General features: G+C 43.5%; 2 protein-coding genes across 3 annotated transcripts in view; both read left to right on the plus strand.

Annotated features, from left to right (window-relative positions):
- Window positions 1-3554: 3554 nt before the first annotated feature.
- On the plus strand, window positions 3555-5399 carry LOC538702 (glycerol kinase 2-like). The gene has a single exon (NM_001046437.2). It carries the CDS (start codon window positions 3561-3563, stop codon window positions 5220-5222), a length of 1662 nt encoding a protein of 553 aa, NP_001039902.1. The 5' UTR covers window positions 3555-3560; the 3' UTR covers window positions 5223-5399.
- A 1536-nt stretch (window positions 5400-6935) lies between these two features.
- MOGAT1 (monoacylglycerol O-acyltransferase 1) overlaps window positions 6936-20064 on the plus strand; it is a 29380-nt gene continuing 16251 nt past the window's right edge. Inside the window, exons 1-2 of one of the 2 annotated variants that reach the window (XM_059892009.1) lie at window positions 6936-7187; window positions 19372-19550. In XM_059892009.1, the coding sequence (XP_059747992.1) occupies window positions 7094-7187; window positions 19372-19550 (273 nt within the window). In that variant the 5' untranslated portion in view covers window positions 6936-7093. The remainder of the gene's footprint in view (window positions 7188-19371; window positions 19551-20064) is intronic. The other variant, NM_001001153.2, reaches the window with a different exon arrangement.

Genomic DNA, 20064 nt, shown 5'->3' on the forward strand with positions numbered 1-20064 from the left:
GAATCCTCCTGCCAGTGCAGGAGATGCAAGAGATGCAGGTTTGACCCCTGGGTCAGGAAGATCCCCTGGAGAAGGAAATGGCAACCCACTCCAGTATTCTTGCCTGGTGAATCCCTTGGACACAGAAGCCTGGCAGACTACAGTCCATAAGGTCTCAAAGAGTCAGATATGATTGAGCGCACGTGCACAACAATGACAGACCCTGGTCAGCACTAAGTCAAGTTGATACATCACATACAGTTACTTAACTGCACCCCTGTTTAAGCTGTGTATTTCTCCAAATATTAAATGACCCAAAACTACCACCCCACCACCACACACACACACACACACACACATGCACAAAGTGGTTTTCAACCCATTTGCCAGTCCCTCAGAGATTCTAATGGGACAAAGTAGGTGATTAAATAGTTAATCCCATTTGGGTACTGTAAAACAGGAAGAGTGTGGGAGACTCCTCTAAGTTAATAATTACTCAAGAAAGTATGTTTGGGCTTCTGTGGTGGCTCAGCAGTAAAGAATACAAAGGCCAGTGCAGGAGACATGGGTTGAATCCCTGGTCCAGGAAGATCCCACATGCCTCAGAGCAACTAAGACTGTGCTTCCCAACAAGAGAAACCACAAAAATGAGAAGACAGCACACCATGACTAGAGAGTAGCTCCCGCTCGCTGCAACTAGGGAAAAAGCTTTCACAGCAACGGAGACCCAGCACAGCCAAAAATAAATAAAGAAAATTATTAAAGAAAAAAAAAAGATAAAGCAGGTTTGCTTAAGTACAAAATCAAGCAGAGTTGATCAACAACAAGACCATGCAAGAGAAACACGAGATATGCCCCCAAACAATAAAACAATGGTGGCACGAGACCGCATCCTGCCCAGTGAGCTCAGTAAGTTAGAACACACTATCTGTACATATTAAAAACAATCATCTGTGAACCTAGCTTGACAGGTAGAGACACCAAAACTCCCCTTCTCAGCCTGGAGGAGGAAATGATGATGGAAGCATGATGCCTACTCAAGAAAGACAAAGAAGTTCTTCTCCCCCTCCTCACTTTTCTTTTGATTATAAAACTGTAGCCCATAAAGTTCTGGGGGGTGTGGCATCCCTCCTCTCCTACCTGCTTGTAAGCCTCACAAGCATCCTATTCTAATATCCATCTTATCCATCACTTTGCCTCTCGCTGAATTCTTTCTGTGCGGAGACATAAAGGACTATGGTACTAGAACTCTTTGGAGCCCCTGAAAATGACACTGAATGGTTTCAGTTCTGTAATTATTTGATGATATTAGTTTCATTTTGCTAAAGATACAGTTACCTTGGGAAGGAGGAAGATACTGACAAAGTGGCAGTCAGGGTCCCTGTTCATTTCCAATAAGAGCAGTTTCACTTTGATTTCTTTTATAAATTGGAGTTATTTGAAGATTTAAAAGAAAAAACCCCTGCTAAAGTCAAAGCTTGAAACCCATGATCCTACAGGACATCACTTGTCATCTGTTTTAGTGCAGTCATAAAGACATCTGGTCTACTCCTTGCCAGTAACTAGCTGGGGTGCCACAGACAAATCAGCTTCTCTGCCCTAATCTCCCTACTCCACAAAATGCATAGTTTAGAAAGATAATGTCTAAGGTTCATGCTTTCCTATTAGTTTTATTTCTGCTGCTAAGTCACTTCAGTCATGTCCGACTCTGTGCGACCCCATAGACGGCAGCCCACCAGGCTCCTCCATCCCTGGGATTCTCCAGGCAAGAACACTGGAGTGGGCTGCCATTTCCTTCTCCAATGCATGAAAGTGAAAAGTGAAAGTGAAGTCGCTCAGTCATGTCCGACTCTCAGCGACCCCATGGACTGCAGCCTACCAGGCTCCTCCGTCCATGGGATCTTCCAGGCAAGAGTACTGGAGTGGGGTGCCATTGCTTTCTCCGAGTTTTATTTCTAGAGATCAACAAAACTCATACAGAAAAGTTGTTTTGAATAGCTTGATGAATTAAAACTTTCTCACCATTTAACTCCAATAACCTGGGACACAATATGTACACAATATGTACAAAATAAGTGTGTTGAATGTTAAACAAGTGAATTAATGATTTATTTGCTAATTAAAGTTGTGATAGAACTTCATGGGTCCCTACTTTGCTCAAATGAGTTGTGGTGGGATATGACAGTTCTTTTCTACCTGCTGAGGGCTCCGGGAAAGTGACAAGAGCATAATTCAGGAGAGCGAACTCCAAATGACTAGGAATAGGAATTCTGGGTAACCCGCTTGTCTTACCCACCAATATATTGTGAATCCAATTAACCTGTCAGTCTTTATATCTCTCAAGCTTATGTCAAATCCATCTCTATTTGCTAACACAGTAGGCCAACCCAGCATCCTCTATTCTCACATAAGCCTCCTTAGGGTCTCCATACTTCCACTCTTGTTACTTCCAATCTCTTCTATTAATAATTAGGTGTTAAAGATGGTAACCACAACGCTATATGCAAGACAGCAAAAGAGACACGGATGTAAAGAACAGACTTCTGGACTCTGTGGGAGAAGGCAAAGGTGGGAAGATTTGAGAAAATAGCACTGAAACATGTATATTACCATATGTGAAAGAAGCAGTCCAATTTCAATGTATGAAACAGGGCGTCAAAGCCAGTGCACTGGGACAACTCTGAGGGATGGGATGGGGAGGGAGGTGGGATGGGGAGGGAGGTGGGATGGGGAGGGAGGTGGGATGGGGAGGGAGGTGGAGGGAGCATTCAGGATGGGGGACACATGTACACCCATGGCTGATTCATGTCAATGTATGGCAAAACCCACCACAATATTGGAAAGTAATTAGCCTCCAATTAAATAAATTGATTTAAAAAATAATTAGGTGTTCATCCTCTATCACTAGAACTTGTTTGTATCTTTCAGGGCACTAGCACACATTTGGCTTATTTTGTTTCTCTCACTAGACTCTGAGCCCTATGAAGTCAGAGATCTTTCTTATTCACCCCCTCTTATTCAGCCCATCCCCGTACCCCCACCTAGTGTTTAGCACCTGGACGCCTTTTCATAAATAGTCAATGAATGAATGCGTGTGAATTCTCAGTCTCAGTGACCCTGTCTTAATTCACCTTTGGGTTATCAGGACCGAGGGCTATGCCTGGTGCCAAGCAGGTACTGCATAAATACTTGTTTCACGTTTGGGTCAACTGAAGAAGGGAGGACTCTCCTCTCTACGTTGTAAACAAAGCTGAATTGTCACTCTCCTAGTTGCTTGACCTTGACCCCGGCCTTCATTAACTGACAAATGAGCTAATTTCACAGGGTTGCTTTACGATGCGCTCTGTTTGGCAAAGGGCTTTGCAGAATGTGTGACATGGCGTATACTCAACATTCCCAGTAGCAGTGGTGGGAGGTCCAAAGTCTAGAAGTGGAAGGGGCGGGGCGAGAAGCTTGGTGCAGATAATGCGTTCTGAGGCTGCGCGCCGCTTGGCCCTCTGGGCTCGCCGTCCTCCCCTCCCCCGCCGCCGTCACCTGGGAAACGGGACGCGTTCGCCCGCCCACCGACCGAAGCTAGTTTCATGGCAGCCACGAAGAAAGCAGTTTTGGGGCCGTTGGTGGGAGCAGTGGACCAGGGCACCAGCTCGACGCGCTTTTTGGTTTTCAATTCAAAAACAGCCGAACTACTTAGTCATCATCAAGTGGAAATAAAACAAGAGTTTCCTAAAGAAGGATGGGTGGAACAAGACCCTAAGGAAATCCTGCTGTCCGTGTATGAGTGTATAGAGAAAACGTGTGAGAAACTTGGACAGCTCAATATTGATATTTCCAACATAAAAGCTATTGGTGTCAGTAACCAGAGGGAAACCACTGTAGTCTGGGACAAATTAACTGGAGAACCTCTATACAATGCTGTGGTGTGGCTCGATCTGAGAACCCAGTCTACCGTTGAGAGTCTTAGTAAAAGCATTCCAGTAAATAACAACTTTGTCAAGACCAAGACGGGCCTTCCACTGAGCACTTACTTCAGCGCAGTGAAACTTCGTTGGCTTCTTGACAACGTGAGAAAAGTTCAAAAGGCAGTTGAAGAAGATAGAGCGCTTTTTGGGACCATTGATTCATGGCTTATTTGGAGCTTGACAGGAGGAGCCCGTGGAGGTGTCCATTGTACAGATGTAACAAATGCAAGCAGGACGATGCTTTTCAACATTCACTCTTTAGAATGGGATAAAGAGCTCTGTGAGTTTTTTAAAGTTCCAATGAAAATTCTCCCAAATATCCGGAGTTCTTCTGAGATCTATGGCCTAATGAAAGCTGGGTCTTTGGAAGGTGTGCCCATATCGGGGTGTCTGGGGGACCAGTCTGCTGCATTGGTAGGACAACTGTGCTTCCAGGATGGACAAGCCAAAAACACGTATGGGACAGGCTGTTTCTTACTATGCAATACAGGCCATAAGTGTGTATTTTCTGAACATGGCCTTCTGACCACAGTGGCTTACAAGCTCGGCAGAGACAAACCAGTATATTACGCACTAGAAGGTTCGGTAGCTATAGCTGGTGCTGTTGTTCGCTGGCTAAGGGACAATCTTGGAATTATAAAGACCTCAGAGGAAATTGAAAAACTTGCTAATGAAGTAGGTACCTCTTATGGTTGCTATTTCGTCCCAGCCTTTTCAGGCCTATATGCCCCTTATTGGGAGCCCAGTGCCAGAGGGATCATCTGTGGGCTCACTCAGTTCACCAATAAATGCCATATTGCTTTTGCTGCACTAGAGGCTGTTTGTTTCCAAACCCGAGAAATTCTGGACGCCATGAACCGCGACTGTGGAATTCCACTCAGTCATTTGCAGGTGGACGGAGGGATGACCAACAACAAAATTTTGATGCAACTGCAAGCCGACATTCTGTATATCCCGGTAGTGAAGCCCTCGATGCCGGAAACGACTGCCTTGGGAGCTGCCATGGCAGCAGGGGCTGCAGAAGGGGTCGGCGTGTGGAGTCTCGAGCCTGAGGATTTGTCAGCTGTCACGATGGAGCGGTTTGAACCTCAGATCAACGCCAAGGAGAGCGAAATTCGTTATTCCACATGGAAGAAAGCTGTAATGAAGTCCATGGATTGGGCTACCACTAAGTCTTCACAAAATGGTGACACTGGCATCTTCAGTAGTCTACCCTTGGGCTTTTTTGTAGTGAGTAGCATGGTAATGTTAATCGGAGCCAGGTACCTCTCAGGTGTGCCATAAATAATACCAACTCCTGGATCCCAAAGATCTTGACCTAAGGAGAGAATTCAGTGATTCTGTCTCTTAATGTGCTGACGCTATTCATAGACTCTGATTTTATTTACAAGCCACTTGCTGCATGACCCTCCAAGTAGACCTGTGGCTTGAAATAAAGAAAATGGGGCCGGAAAAAAAAAAGTGATTTCTCAATTAGGAAAAAAAAAAAACCCAGCAAGTTTTGCATACAAAAAGTCACAAACTACTCCCCTGAACTACTCAGGTGTTGTTGTTTTTATCCAACTTTCTATTAAAATGTTGAAGGAGAAAGGGGCATGGTGGGGGGATTGGTAGTCAACTATGTTGATTTGCCCTGTTCCAAACTCCCTCTAGCAATGACTTGACAGCTACCTCCCACTTGGTGTTGGTCAACTCTACAGTAAGAATTATAAAGAAAATGTAGTGTGTGCTCATAGGATGAGGCACAATCTGTTATTTAGTTGCAAAGTTGTATCTGACTCTTTTGCAACCCTATGGACTACAGCCCACCAGGCTCTTCTCTCCATGGGATTTCCCAGGCAAGAATACTGGAATGGGTTGCCCTTTCCTTCTCCAGGGGATCTTCCCAACCCAGGGATCCAACCTGTGTCTCCTGTATTGGCAGGCAGATTCTCTACCGCTGAGCCACAAGGGAAGCCCGAGGCACAATTTAGAATCACTCCATTTATTTAGCATATCATAAACGGAATCCTTCCGTGGCAAATCTTAGGGTAAAGACTTGAACCCTAAACACAGCCTGCAAGGATCTGATTCGTGGCCACTGTTTTTGCATCATTTCACTACAATCTCCTTGTTTTCTGAGTTCCCATTATATTTGAATGTATGAAGTAAATGAAGTATATTTATATACTTTAGTTTCAGCCACAGGACCTTTGCACATGTGCTTCCCTTTGCTTGAGTTAGATTCACCTTTATAATTAAATTCAAGGTCACTTCTTCTGAGACTGACCCTCCAGTCTAAATCCTAGAACCTTCTCATTCATTCACAGTAGGGTTTCACTTTGCAATTACACACCCAATGGTGTGGTTAATTTTTCTTGTTTCTCTCCCCGCCCCACCCCCACCCTCCAATCTCAATTTGTACCGAGAGCAGAATTGATGAATGAGCTAGTGTATGTATCCTCAGCGCCCAGATTTGTTCCCGGCAAGTGATAGGTATTCAATAAATGTCCAATGAATGAGTAAGCGAAAGGTTTCCAGGATAGGTGTAGGAATCTGAGACACAAAGCTGAGGAGTCCCCCAGAGTTTGGGAGTGGTGTGGGGGACACAGACCAATAAACAGATGGGTACCAAGCTCCAGAGAAGCTAACTCTTGCTCCTACCTCCTGCTGGTGGGAGAGCCTAACCCTTCTCCAGCTGCAGACACTTTAGGAGGAAGAGGTGGGTTTAAGGGCGGATGCTGAAGCCGGACGCACAGTAATCGATCTCTAAACAACGGCCAGGGTTCGGTGGAGAACCCCGGGTTTCTAGGCTAATTGCAGGAACCCGAGTTGCCGGGCTTGGGCAGGTTGCCAGCTGACCCCGCTTGCCGACCCTTGTGCCCAGCGTTGCGCTCTCTCTTCGGCGCCCTGGCGAGTCAGCCAATGCGCTCCGGGCGCCGCAGTTGCTCCCGAGCCCCGGCGCTTGTGATTGGTAGCCCCCAGCCTCAGCCCCGGCGGGCCCACCCACCCAAGACCAAGTCCAGTCCGCGCCCAGTCCCGGGCGGTCGCTGCCTCCTCTGCGCTCGGGAGCCAGGTGCTGGCCCGGGCGGCCGCTCACACTTTGCAGGCGCAGCGGAGCAACGAGGTCCCAGGCGACCGCGCTCAGCGCCGCCCTCGCTCGCCACGGCCGGGCCATGAAGGTCGAGTTTGCGCCACTCAACATCCCGCTGGCGCGGCGGCTGCAGACGGCTGCGGTGCTGCATTGGTTGCTGTCCTTCCTGCTGTTCGGTAAGGACGCCTGGCCGCGCAAGATCCAGGCGAAACCGTGCGGTGCTTGGGGCTCCGTCTGCTCCTTTCCGGACCGTCGTTGTCGGAAACTCCAGGGACGTTCTTAGACTCTCCAGCCCCACTCCCTTTGTAAGCCTAATCTGTCAGATCACACGGGGCGTGGGTAACTAATTTGGGATTCCCCTCTTTGATTCATCCTTTCACGTGAAGCTCGTAGCGAACGACTGATTTCCGACTTAATTTTCCCCAGTGCTGTTTTTAAAAATTGAGGCGTACCTTTACCCCAAGTAAAAGGCCCAGATTTACGGCTCGATGGGTTTTGACACATGTATACATCCAAATGGAACCACGACCCAAGCAAGCTGGAAGACATGGCACTTAAGCCTCTCGAAGTAGACAAACTCGTTTATTGAATTACGGGTTCGGAAATGGACTCAATGCCCAAGGATCTGAAACCTGATCCCTCCCTTCTCTCCACCCTAAGGACAAATATCTTGGTTAGCTTCTCCGTGTTGAAGGTTTCCGGGATGCGGAAAGGTACCTTGTTGCGGATGCACCATGCACTAGTTGGGCTGGGTGGCCTCTGCCTGTAAATAATTCAACCCCGGAGAATGTTGTCCTAGCCGGCTCTTAAATTAAGCCCAGGAGAGGGCAATGGCACCCCACTCCAGTACTCTTGCTTGGAAAATCCCATGGACGGAGGAGCCTGTTAGGCTGCAATCCATGGGGTCGCTAAGAGTCGGACACGACTGAGCGACTTCACTTTCACTTTTCACTTTCATGCATTGGAGAAGGAAATGGCAGCCCACTCCAGTGTTCTTGCCTGGAGAATCCCAGGGCCGGGGGAGCCTGGTGGGCTGCCGTCTATGGGGTCGCATAGAGTCGGACACGACTGAGGCGACTTAGCAGCAGCAGCAGCAGGAATACACAGGAGCCAGTCACTAGATGGGGCAGGGGACTTACCTGTGCGCCTTTCCTCCGGGTATTTGTTCTGCTGCTGGAGTAAAGGGGTTCAGGGGGTCAGGGTAAAGGGGGGTGGTATGAGAGCACAGGAATTATTGGGAACCTAACCGCTCAGACAGGACTGAGCGACTAACACACACAGCCGCTTCAGAAGACTAGTTATTTGTATGCTTGAAGACCATGGGCTGTGCACTGGAGGCCGAAGTAGCAGTAATAACTCATTGCACTGTAGAGGTTTACAGTTTTGAACCCTCTTACATTTTGAATGTCTTGGATCGATGGTTCTCAACCTAGGCTGCAATTAAAATGACTGGAGAACTTCCTTTAAAAAATAGGATGCCCATAGTCTCTCCCTAAGAATTTTGAATTCATTTATTTCAGAATGGAACCTGCCCATGGGGATTTTTTTTTTTTAATAAATTCTCCCAAGTGCAGCTTGAGTTTACTAAAAGAGGAAATTGAAAGCCTTAGCTCATTAAGTCCTCCTAGGCCAGACTGTTGGGACAGCATTATATTTTGTTTTGCTCTTGGTCAAAGTACCATTGAGATAATAGCTACACTTATCAAGGCCTTGGGGTGTGCCAGGTGCTCTCTGCCAACTACAAATGGGCACGTGCCGCCTACCTCTACAGTGCTAATCACCATACGCTGTTAACCATGTAATCTTCACCACAGCCCTTTGAGGTAAGGACTGTGCCTTCTTGCACTCATTGTACAGATGAAGGAACCAAGAGGTCGAGTGAATTGTTCACGGGTTAGTAGGTGGGGGCAAACCTGAATACTCTACCCAGACTTCCTGCTTTAACCATTCTGCTGTCCAGTTTAATGTCTTGAACCTGGAGACTGACCTCACTCACCAGTCAGCACATCTCTGATAGCCTGCTGTCTTTTCCTTCCATGGCCCTTGCTGATGCTTGTATCTGTGTATGTCTTGTATCTGTGTATGTCTGTGGCTACTTGAAAAAGGTCTGTATTGCCATCCATAGGTAAGCAGAATTTGTCACTCTAAAATATGTTTCTTTGGTTTATTAATTATTTGAAGCTGGTTATTTTCTAAAAAGCACCAAACAAAACAGACAAAACAAAAAACTCTGAAAACCCAGCAGGAGTTACCCTTTTGTAAGTAATATTCACATTTATAAGAGGAATCTCTATTTGTAGTTGTGTGTCCCTTGCTGTAGGAAAGAGGATGACCAAATCTCTAGAAACCTATCAAGTGGAGAAGGGAGGGAAAATGGAGAAGGGAGGCTTATGGTTTGGTTACTTGGTTATGGGGTGGGGCTGGGTGAAGATGGAACCATAGGGCGAAAGCATAATTAGGGAGTTTGGGGTGGACATGTACACACTGCTATGTTTAAAATGGACAAGCAACAAGGTCCTACTGTATAGCACATGGAAGGAACTCTGCTCAGTGTTATGTGACAGCCTGGATGGGGAGTTTGGGGGAGAATGGATACAAGTGTGTATATGGTGAAGTCCCTTCACTGTTCACCTGAAACTCACAACATTGTTAATCAGCTACCCCAATACAAAATAAAAAGTTAAAAAAAAAAAAAAGTCTGTCAAGCCCCTGTAGTCTGACTCAAATTAGGAGTGGTGGGCCATGTCCAATCCACTCACATGTGGTATGTGGAGCTCTACCACTCACCTTGTGACCTTCAACAATTACTGTACCTCCAAGGAGCCAGGTTATCTGTTCTGCAAGATACCTTCAGGATTCCTCTGCTATTTTGGAGGGCTAACTTGTTCCTCAATTATCTATTGTTGTTCAGTTGCTTAGTTGTGTCCAACTGTTTTCAACCCCATGGATTGCAGCCTGCCAGGCTTCCCTAAACTTAACCATCTCCCAGAGTTTGCTCAAACCCATGTCCATTGAGTCTGTGATGCCATCCAACCATTTCATCCTCTGTCATCTCCTTCTCCTCCTGCCTTCAATCCCATCATCAGGATCTTTTCCAATGAATCAGCTCTTCACATCAGGTGGCCAAAGTATTGTAGCTTCAGCATCAGTCTCTGTATTTCTTCTAAAAGGGAAGTTGGAGCTAAAACCTTGATGAGATTTAGGTGAAGTGTTTTTGCCAGTCCTATTCCAAGGTGTTGCTGGGTGCTCATGTCACATTATGTCAGATCCATGTAATGTCCAGTTGTCCCATTATTAGTGTCTAAGAGTGGTCAGTGGGTCCAGGTAAGAAGTAATGTGAGGGCTGGTAATTGACATGGGTGCAGATAAAAGTTCCCCATTGACCAATGATCTTTCACCTAGTCTCTGTTAATGATCCTTGACTAGATTAACTTTTATTTGGGACTACAAAATGGTAATTTTCATATTGTCTCATTCTTTCTTCACATATTAGCTAGAATTCACACCAGGAATAATTTTTCCTATCATCTATGGCCATCGCTTACCCTACAATTCCTTTCTTACAGGGAAGATAAGGATAAACACTTATTTCTTTCAATTTTAATTATTTTAAAGAGTTGTAATATCTCCTTTCAATGGTGACAGAAATTTTATTAACTATGTCTTTTAAAATCTCTAAATGAAGATCTTGGAATGCATTTTTCTTTCCACCATCAGGAAATGGGTTTAAACTATTACCAATAGCACTTGAAATATATTTTTTAAAATAGCAAATTGTTTCATTTAGTCATGAAATCAAATACTCTTTCCTTGAGATAAATGTTAAGTGCTTGTTTTTCAATCTTACAACATTGTATTAGTTTTAGGTATATAACGTAATGATTTGATTTCTCTGTTGCAAAATGATTTCCACAAGTTCAGTTAAAGTCCATCACCACACAGTTACAATTTTATTCTCTTATGATGAGACCTTTAAGATTTACTCTTAGCAACTTTCAGATATACAATATTATTAACTATAGTCACTATGCTATACATTACATCCCCAGAACTTTTGATTTCTAGTTTCGATTTCCATTTTTCTAATGAGAGATGTTGAACATCTTTCCATATTAAGCTATCTGTCTTCTTTGGACAGGGAGGCCTGGTGTGCTGCAGTCCATGGGGTCGCAAAGAGTCGGACACGACTGAGCGTGAACTGAACTGTCATCTTTGGAGAAACATGTGTTTAAGTCTTCTACTCACTTTTTGACCAGGTTGTTTGTTTTTCTGGTATTGAGCTGCATGAGCTACTTGTATATTTTGAAAGTTAATCCTTTGTCAGTTGTTTCATTTGCTATTATTTTCTCCCATTCTGAGGGTTGTCTTTTCCCTTTGTTTATAGTTTCCTTTGCTGTGAAACAGCTTCTAAGTTTAATTAGGTCCCATTTGTTTATTTTTGTTTTTAATTTCTGTTACTCCACAGTTCATTTGCTCATTTGTGTCAGACTGTTTGAGACCCCGTGGACTGCGGCATGCCAGGCCTCCCTGTTCATTGTCAACTCCCAGAGTTTACTCAAACTTATGTCCATTGAGTTGGTGATGCCATCCAACATCTCATCCTCTGTTGTTCCCTTCCCCTCCTGCCTTCAGTCTTTCCCAGCATCAGGGTCTTTTCCAGTGAGTCAGTTCTTCACATCATGTGGCCAAAGTATTGGAGTATCAGCTTTAGCATCAGTCCTTCCAATGAATATTCAGGACCGACTTCCTTCAGGATGGACTGGTTGGATCTCCTTGTGTCCAAGGGACTCTCAAGAGTCTTCTCCAACACCACAGTTCAAAAGCATCAATTCTTCGGTGCTCAGCTTTCTTTATAGGCCAACTCTCACATCCATACATGACCACTAGAAAAACCGTAGCCTTGACTAGATGGACCTTTGTTGACAAAGTAATGTCTCTGCTTTTTAATATGCTGTCTAAGTTGGTCATAGGTTTTCTTCAAAGGAGCAAGCATCTTTTAATTTCATGTCTGCAGTCACTATCTACAGTAATTTTGGAACCCCTAAAAATAAAGTCAGCCACTGTTTCCACTGTTTCCCCATCTATTTGCCATGAAGTGATGGGACCAGAAGCCATGATCTTTGTTTTCTGAATGATGAGTTTTAAGCCAACTTTTTTACTCTCCTCTTACACTTTCATCAAGAGGCTCTTTAGTTCTTCTTTGCTTTCTGCCATAAGTATCATGTCATCTGCATATCTGAGGTCATTGATATTTCTCCCAGGAATCTTGATTCCCAATTGTGCTTCATCCAGTTCAGCATTTCTCATGATGTGCTGTGCATATAAGTTAAATAAGTACAGTGACAATATACAGCCTTGACATACTCCTTTCCTGATTTGGAATCAGTCTGTTGTTCCATGTCTAGTTCTAACTGTTGGCTCTTGACCTGTATACAGATTTCTCAGGAGGCAGGTCAGGTAGTCTGGTATTCCCATCTCTTGAAGAATTTTCCATAGTTTGTTGTGATCCACACAGTCAAAGGCTTTGGCATAGTCAGTAAAGCAGAAGTGGATGTTTTTATGGAACTCTCTTGCTTTTTTGATGAGCCAACAGATGTTGTCAATTTGATCTCGGGTTCCTCTGCCTTTTTAAATCCAACTTGAACATCTGGAAGTTATCGGTTCACGTACTGTTGAAGCCTGGCTTAGAAAATTTTGAGCATTACTTTGATAGTGTGTGAGATGAGTGCAATTGTGTGGTAGTTTGAGCATTCTTTGGCATTGCCTTTCTTTGGGATTGGAATGAAAACTGACCCTTTCCAGTCCTGTGGCCACTGCTGAGTTTTCCGAATTTGCTGGCATATTGAGTGCAGCACTTTCACAGCATCATCTTTTAGGATTTGAAAGAGCTCAACTGGAATTTCATTACATCCACTAGCTTTGTAACGATGCTTCCTAAGGTCCACGTGACTTCGCATTCCAGGATGTCTGGCTCTAGGTAAGTGATCATTCCATCGTGGTTATCTGAGTCGTGAAGATCTTTTTTGTACAGTTCTTCTGTGTATTCTTGCCACCTCTTCTTAATATCTTCTTCTTCTATTAGGTCCATACCATTTCTGTCCTTTATCAAGCCCATCTTTGCATGAAATGTTCCCTTGATATCTCTAATTTTCTTGAAGACATCTCTAGTCTTTCCCATTATGTTGTTTTCCTCTATTTCTTTGCACTGATCACTGAGGAAGGCTTTCTTATCCCTCCTTGCTATTCTTTGGAACTCTGCATTCAAATGGATATATCTTTCCTTTTATCCTTTGCTTTTCGCTTCTCTTCTTTTCATAGTTATTTCTAAGGCCTCCTCAGACAACCATTTTGCCTTTCTGCATTTCTTTTTCTTGGGGGTGGACTTGATCACTGCCTCCTGTACAATGTCACAAACCTCCGTCTATAGTTCTTCAGGCACTCTATCAGATCTAGTCCCTTGAATCTATTTGTCACTTCTACTGTAAAGCAGAGACATTACTTTGTCAACAAAGGCCCATCTAGTCAAGGCTATGGTTTTTCCAGTAGTCATGTATGGATGTGAGAGTTGAAGTATAAAGAAAGCTGAGCACCGAAGAATTGATGCTTTTGAACTGTGGTGTTGGAGAAGACTGAGAGTCCCTTGGACTGCAAGGAGATCCAACCAGTCCATCCTAAAGGAAATCAGTCCTGAGTGTTCATTGGAAGGACTGATGTTGAAGCTGAAACTCCAGTACCTTGGCCACCTAATGCAAAGAGCTGACTCATTTGAAAAGACCCTGATGCTGGGGAAGATTAAGGGCAGGAGGAGAAGGGGAAGATAGAGGATGAGATGGTTGGATGGCATCACCGACTCAGTAGATATGGGTCTGGGTAGACTCTGGCAGTTGGTGATGGACAGGGAGGCCTGGCGTACTGCGGTTCATGGGGTTGCAAAGCATCTGGGTGACTGAACTGAGCTAAACTGAATGGTCTAGTGGTTTTCCCTACTTTCTTCAATTTAAGTCTGAATTTGGCAATAAGAAGTTCGTGATCTGAGCCACAGTCAGCTCCTGGTCTTGTTTCTGCTGACTCTATAGAGCTTCTCATCTTTGGCTGCAAAGAATATAATCAGTCTGATTTCAGTATTGACCATCTGGTGATGTCCATGTGTAGAGTCTTCTCTTGTGTTGTTAGAAGAGGGTGTTTGCTATGACCAGTGTGTTCTCTTGGCAAAATTCTGTTAGCCTTTGTCCTGCTTCATTTTGTACTCCAAGGCCAAACTTGCCTGTTAATCCAGGTATATCTCTTGACTTCCTGCTTTTGCATTCCAGTCCCCTATGATGAAAAGACATCTTTTTTTGGTGTTAGTTAGTTGTAGGTCTTCATAGAACCACTTAACTTCAGCATCTTTGGCATTAGTGGTTGGAGTATAGACTTGGATTACTGTGATATTGAATGGTTTGCCTTTATATGGACTGAGATCATTCTGTCATTTTTGAGATTGCACCCAAGTACTGCAGACTCTTTTGTTTACTATGATGGCTACTCCATTTCTTCTAAGGGATTCTTGCCCACAGTAGTAGATATAATTGTCATCTGAATTAAATTCACCCATTTGGGTCCATTTTAGCTCACTGATTCCTAAAATGTCAATGTTCACGCTCGCCATCTCCTGTTTGACCACTGCTAATTTACTTTGATTCATGGACCTAACATTCCAGGTTCCTGTGCAATATTGTTCTTTACAGCATCAGACTTTATTTTCATCACCAGTTACACCCACAACTGTGCATTGTTTCTGCTTTGGCTCAGCCTCTTCATTCTTTCTGAAGTTATTTCTCCACTCTTCTCTAGTAGCATATTGGGCACCTACCAACCTGGGGAGTTCATATTTCAGTGTCCCATCTTTTTGCCTCTTCATACTGTTCATGGGGTTCTCAAGGCAAGAATGCTGAAGTGGTTTGCCATTCCCTTCTCCAGTGGACCACGTTTTGTCAGAACGCTCCACCATGACCCATCTGTCTTGGGGGCCCTTATGTAGCATGGCTCATAGTTTCACTGAATTAGATAAGACTGTGATCCATGTGATCAGATTGATTAGTTTTCTGTGATTGTGTCCAAATCCAAAGATGTTGTAGTATGACCTGACTGACTCATTTGAAATGACCCTGATGCTGGGAAAGATTGAAGGTGGGAAGAGAAGGGGACGACAGAGGATGAGATGGTAGGATGGCATCACCAACTCAATGGACGTGAGTTTGAGTCAACTCCAGGAGTTGGTGATGGACAGGGAGGCCTGGCGTGCCGCAGTCCATGGGGTCTCAATGAGTTGGACACGACTGAGCGACTGAACTGAACTGAACTATGACCTAATCCAGGGGCCCTATTCATGTTTCACCAGTTGCCCCACTAATGTCCTTTATAGCAAAGGAATCTACGTGTATTAAATTACATCATTTTAGTCTCCCTTAATCTGGAAGATTTTGAGGTAGCACGTTTTAATGTTCACTCTAGTGATTTGTACTAGATTCTTGGACTTGCATGAACACTATATGCCTCTTCTATCATGGATTATCTTTGTGCTTTTTAGTTTGTAGCTTTACAAATTATTTATGTTTCTTTTGTCCTTCAGCTTGTAAAGCTTTCTGAAATAGTACGAAAACGGGACTGGTTTCAACTCAATCCTTGTTATAATTTGACTTCATTAGGCAAAGAAACAGTTCCAATAATGAATTCATCTTTAACCAAGAAAAGTGTGAATCCTTGTAAGTCGATACTTTTAAAAGGCAGTATGGAGCAGACCCACATATGAGGAATACTAGGCTGCAAAATTCTTCGAGGGATTCTTAGATTTGTGTTTTAGCATCATCGTCATCCTAAGAATCTCTGGAAGTGAAGTTTTTTTAAAGCAAGCATTTTAAAAATTAGAGGAATGTTAAAATTGCAGTCTTATACTCAGCAGATGGCACTGATTGATGTTTTAAAACACAATGCCTCAGGAATAAGAAAGAAAAGAATGTGATGTGCTAAAGGATTTGCTTGCCTCTGAATTCTCTCCTTTCTCTATACTATGTTAATGGCTAAAATAAGTATAGAAATAGTTTTTATGGGGGCAAATGAAAACTTCTTAAATATAAGTGGAAATGATACACATACAAGTTAAATATTTTTAATAATTTCTTAATATTGATCACTGGTCACTATTTAATGCAAATAAATAAACTTCCACAAGTTTTCACAGTGTTTTTCTGATGAGATTTGTTCATGATAATTTAATAAAATCATGTTAAAGATGAAAATATTCTTACATAAGTAGACTTATTCTGCAGTGTTTACTTTTTTTTCTCTTTAGTGGAATCACTTTATTTAATTTTTAAAAAGAAGTTTTGATTATAAGATAATTCATGCTAGTTATTAGAAAAATTAGAAACCAAAGAAGAACTTTTAGGAGAGACTAGAGAAAGTCCATTTTCTCACCCAGAGATACCTATTGTAAATGTTTTGTCATATTCCTTTCCTTTTATTTACCTGTTTTTACAATTTTTATCAAGGTAATATAAGCACTGGGAAATAAATAAAAAACTGGGTTGAGCCATATGAAACTGGTATTTATAAAGGTCTCAAACAGTTAATGGTGGCTGATAACTAACATTTATTTGGAATTTTTGTATATGCCACTTTTACCAAACCTGGGTTCAGCTGGTAAGCCAATAATTCAAGAGACAAGTGTCAGTAGAAAGGAAAGATTCTTTCATAAGGAAAGCCAGCCACCTGGGAGAAGGTGGATTCGTGTCCAGAGACCAGCTCTGAAGATTGTGCTCAGTCATGATGATTTTTAAAAGGGGAAATGTGGGAAGGGGAAGCATCCCAGTGAATCATCCAGGCAGGAGGTTGAGTTCTACATCATTCTCCATGAGGACAGGCTGGCTGACTCTTCAGATATTATCTTGCCTGTATGATCTGCCTGCAGTATTGCTTGGGGGTAGAGAGCTAGTTATTTTGTTAACTGTATAATTCTTCATTTCCACTTCTTTTTATCTAGGGAAAGGATCAACAGGTGAGGCAAAGCATGGTGTGCATTCAGGAGAGCCTAAGTCCAGAGTTAGTTTCAATGGCTTAGTGATCTCATTCCTATAATTAGGTTCTTTTAAGGTTAGAAGGGAACAGAACTGGGCGAATAGGAAAGGGGCAAAACAGCTGCTCTCACCATCATTGTTCTTTTATTATTCTTATTGTTATCCTTTTGTTTATTAAAAAATTTTTGGTCACACTGTGGCAGTGCAGGTGTGGCATCCCAACCACTGGGACAAAGTTGAGAATGGACAGGAGCTGGGAGATAAAGTCAGCCTGAGATTAGTGACTCAGCACAAAATAAAGAAGAAAGAGGCAATGCTACTCCTTAGAGTAGTAGTAATGCCTGGCATTTTTTGAGCATTTACTCTGTGCCAGGCTTTAAGTCTCTGTGCTCTTCCCCATTGATATCTTTTTGTTTTTATAATTTTTTAAAAAATCTGACACAGAGCATAGACACGTGGGCTCCCCAGGTGGCGCTAGTGGTAGCGCCTGCCAATGCAGCTGAATGCAGGAGACATAAGAGACACAGGTTCAATCCCTGGGTCAGGAAGATCCCCTGGAGGAGGGCACGGAAACCCACTCCAGTATTCTTGCCTGGATAATTTCATGGACAGAGGAGCCTGGTGGGCTACAGTCCATGGGGTCACAAAGAGTCAGATATGGCTGAAGCGACTTTGCACGCATTGACACAGCATTGACATAAGAAGAAAATGTGTAGCTTAGCTTAATGTATTACTTAAAGGCAAATATTCTTGTCACTATTGCCCAGGTCAAGTTTTATCAGTTCCTGCTGCATCTATTTCAGTCTACGTCATTAGGTGCACAAATAATTAGAATTGCTCTGCTGTGAAATGTTGCAAGAAGTAGGTGAGCTGAGGCACAGAGTTTCTTCTCTTTTATTTCTATCTCTGGCAATTGAGTTCCTGAAAATGAAGTTTCTCAGTGGAATGTGCCCTTTACATGGGCATATGATGAATAACTGCTCAATCAAGGTGAACACTTGAGGTAGGAACTCTTCTGCATCCGTCTTGTCAACGACAGTTCCTCCACATTGGGGGTGCAGTGGGGTGGTGGGGTAGGGTCATGGGCTTTGACAATGGACCTTGAATTTAGACGGGTCAGCCACTTACAATTCGTGTGTCTTGAGCAATTCACTCAACCTCCTTAAGCTGCAATTTTCCCTACTGTAAAAAGTACATTAGCTCAATGTTATGTAATAACCTAAAAAGGAAAAACATTTGAAAAAGAATAGACACAAGTACTGGGCTTCCTAGGTGGTGCTAGTGGCAAAGAACCTGCCTGCCAGTGTGGGAGATGTAAGAGAGAGGGTTCGATCCTTGGGTTGGGAAGATCCCCTGAAGGAGGAAGTGGCAACCCACTCCAGTATTCTGGAGAATTGCATGGACAGAGGAGCCTGGTGGGCTGTGGTCCATAGGACACGACTGAAGCAGCTTAGCAAGCACGCGCAAGCATGCAGACACGGTCCATAGGACACGACTGAAGCAGCTTAGCAAGCACGTGCAAGCATGCAGACACGGTCCATAGGACACGACTGAAGCAGCTTAGCAAGCACGCGCAAGCATGCAGACACGGATACATATGACTGAATCACTTTGCTGTACACCTGAAACAAATACAACGTTGTTAAACAGCTATATGTGAAAATAAACAGCTAAAACATGTATCTCATTTCTAAATTGTACCCTTTTGTGAAAAATTACTTTCTAGACTTTTAAAAAACAAAATCAAGAAATTGAAGCCCAGGAAAAAAAGGAAAAAATTACATTAGGAATGTTCCGGCTGCTTCTATGATGTTGTGGCTATATGAGGATTAAACTTAAAAATATTTTGGTGAAGCCCACAATACAGAAGTTGCCATATACTATACATCCAAGAAATGTTAAGTCATACTATACATTGCTGTCTTGTTATATTATCTCAGTTGAACTGAGGCTCAGTTAAATATACTTTGAAAATATTAGGTCCTCCTACCTTGGGCCACCTAATGCAAAGAACCAACTCATTGGAAAAGACCCTGATGCTGGGAAAGATTGAGGGCAGGAGGAGAAGGGGGCAACAGAGGACGAGATGGTTAGATTGCATTACTGACTCAATGGACATGAATTTGAACAAACTCTGGGAGATAGTGGAGGACAGAGGAGTCTGGCATGCTGCAGTCCATGGGGTTGCAAAGAGTCGGACACAACTTAGCAACTGAACAACAACAACACCTTGACCCAGTGATTGTATGTACAGCGGGAAGATTCTAACAGATCCCAATTTCTGAGGTCTTCCCTTTTCTTACAGCACAGGTATGCCTCGGAATTATCGTGTTCCTGATCATATACAACTACTGGTTCCTCTACCTTCCTTACTTGACATGGCTTTACTTTGACTGGCAAACCCCAGAGCAAGGAGGCAGAAGATCTGAATGGGTCAGAAACTGGGCCATTTGGAGGTACTTTAAGGACTATTTTCCAATTCATGTGAGTAGAATTATTTTACATAGTATGGTTTTGAGCTGAGAAAAAAATGCAAATGTGTTTTTATCACATATTTTTCAAGCTTTTCCCTTTTTAGAGGAAGAGAGCCTGAAATTCAGCCCAAGTTACTAAATGGAGTCTAAGCTAAATTGACAACATTTAGCAGGCTGTGTGTGAAGGGCTCAGGACACAGTTGAAAAATGTGAATACAGCTCTACCCCAGGGAGGGCTTCCCTGGTGGGTGAGATGATGAAGAAACTGCCTGCAATGGGAGAGATCTGGGTTCATCCCTAGATCAGGAGAGACTTGGGTTCATCCCTAGATCCCTTGAAGAAGGGAATGGCAAACCACTCCAGTATTCTTGCATGGATGGAGGAGCCTGGCGGGCAATCAGTACGGTCGCAAAGAGTCCGACATGACTGAGAAACTAACACACACTGTCCCAGGAAACTAAAACGAGTCAAGTTTCCCATTTCCTCTTGAATGTAGAACTGCATCCTTTTGTTTCTTATTGGAA

The sequence above is a fragment of the Bos taurus genome, chromosome 2 (assembly GCF_002263795.3).
Source record: "Bos taurus isolate L1 Dominette 01449 registration number 42190680 breed Hereford chromosome 2, ARS-UCD2.0, whole genome shotgun sequence".
Classification (NCBI taxonomy): domain Eukaryota; kingdom Metazoa; phylum Chordata; class Mammalia; order Artiodactyla; family Bovidae; genus Bos; species Bos taurus.

Coding starts and splice junctions, on each gene's coding strand:
- LOC538702 (NM_001046437.2), top strand. CDS start 3,561: ATGGCAGCCACGAAGAAAGCAGTTTTGGGGCCGTTGGTGGGAGCAGTG.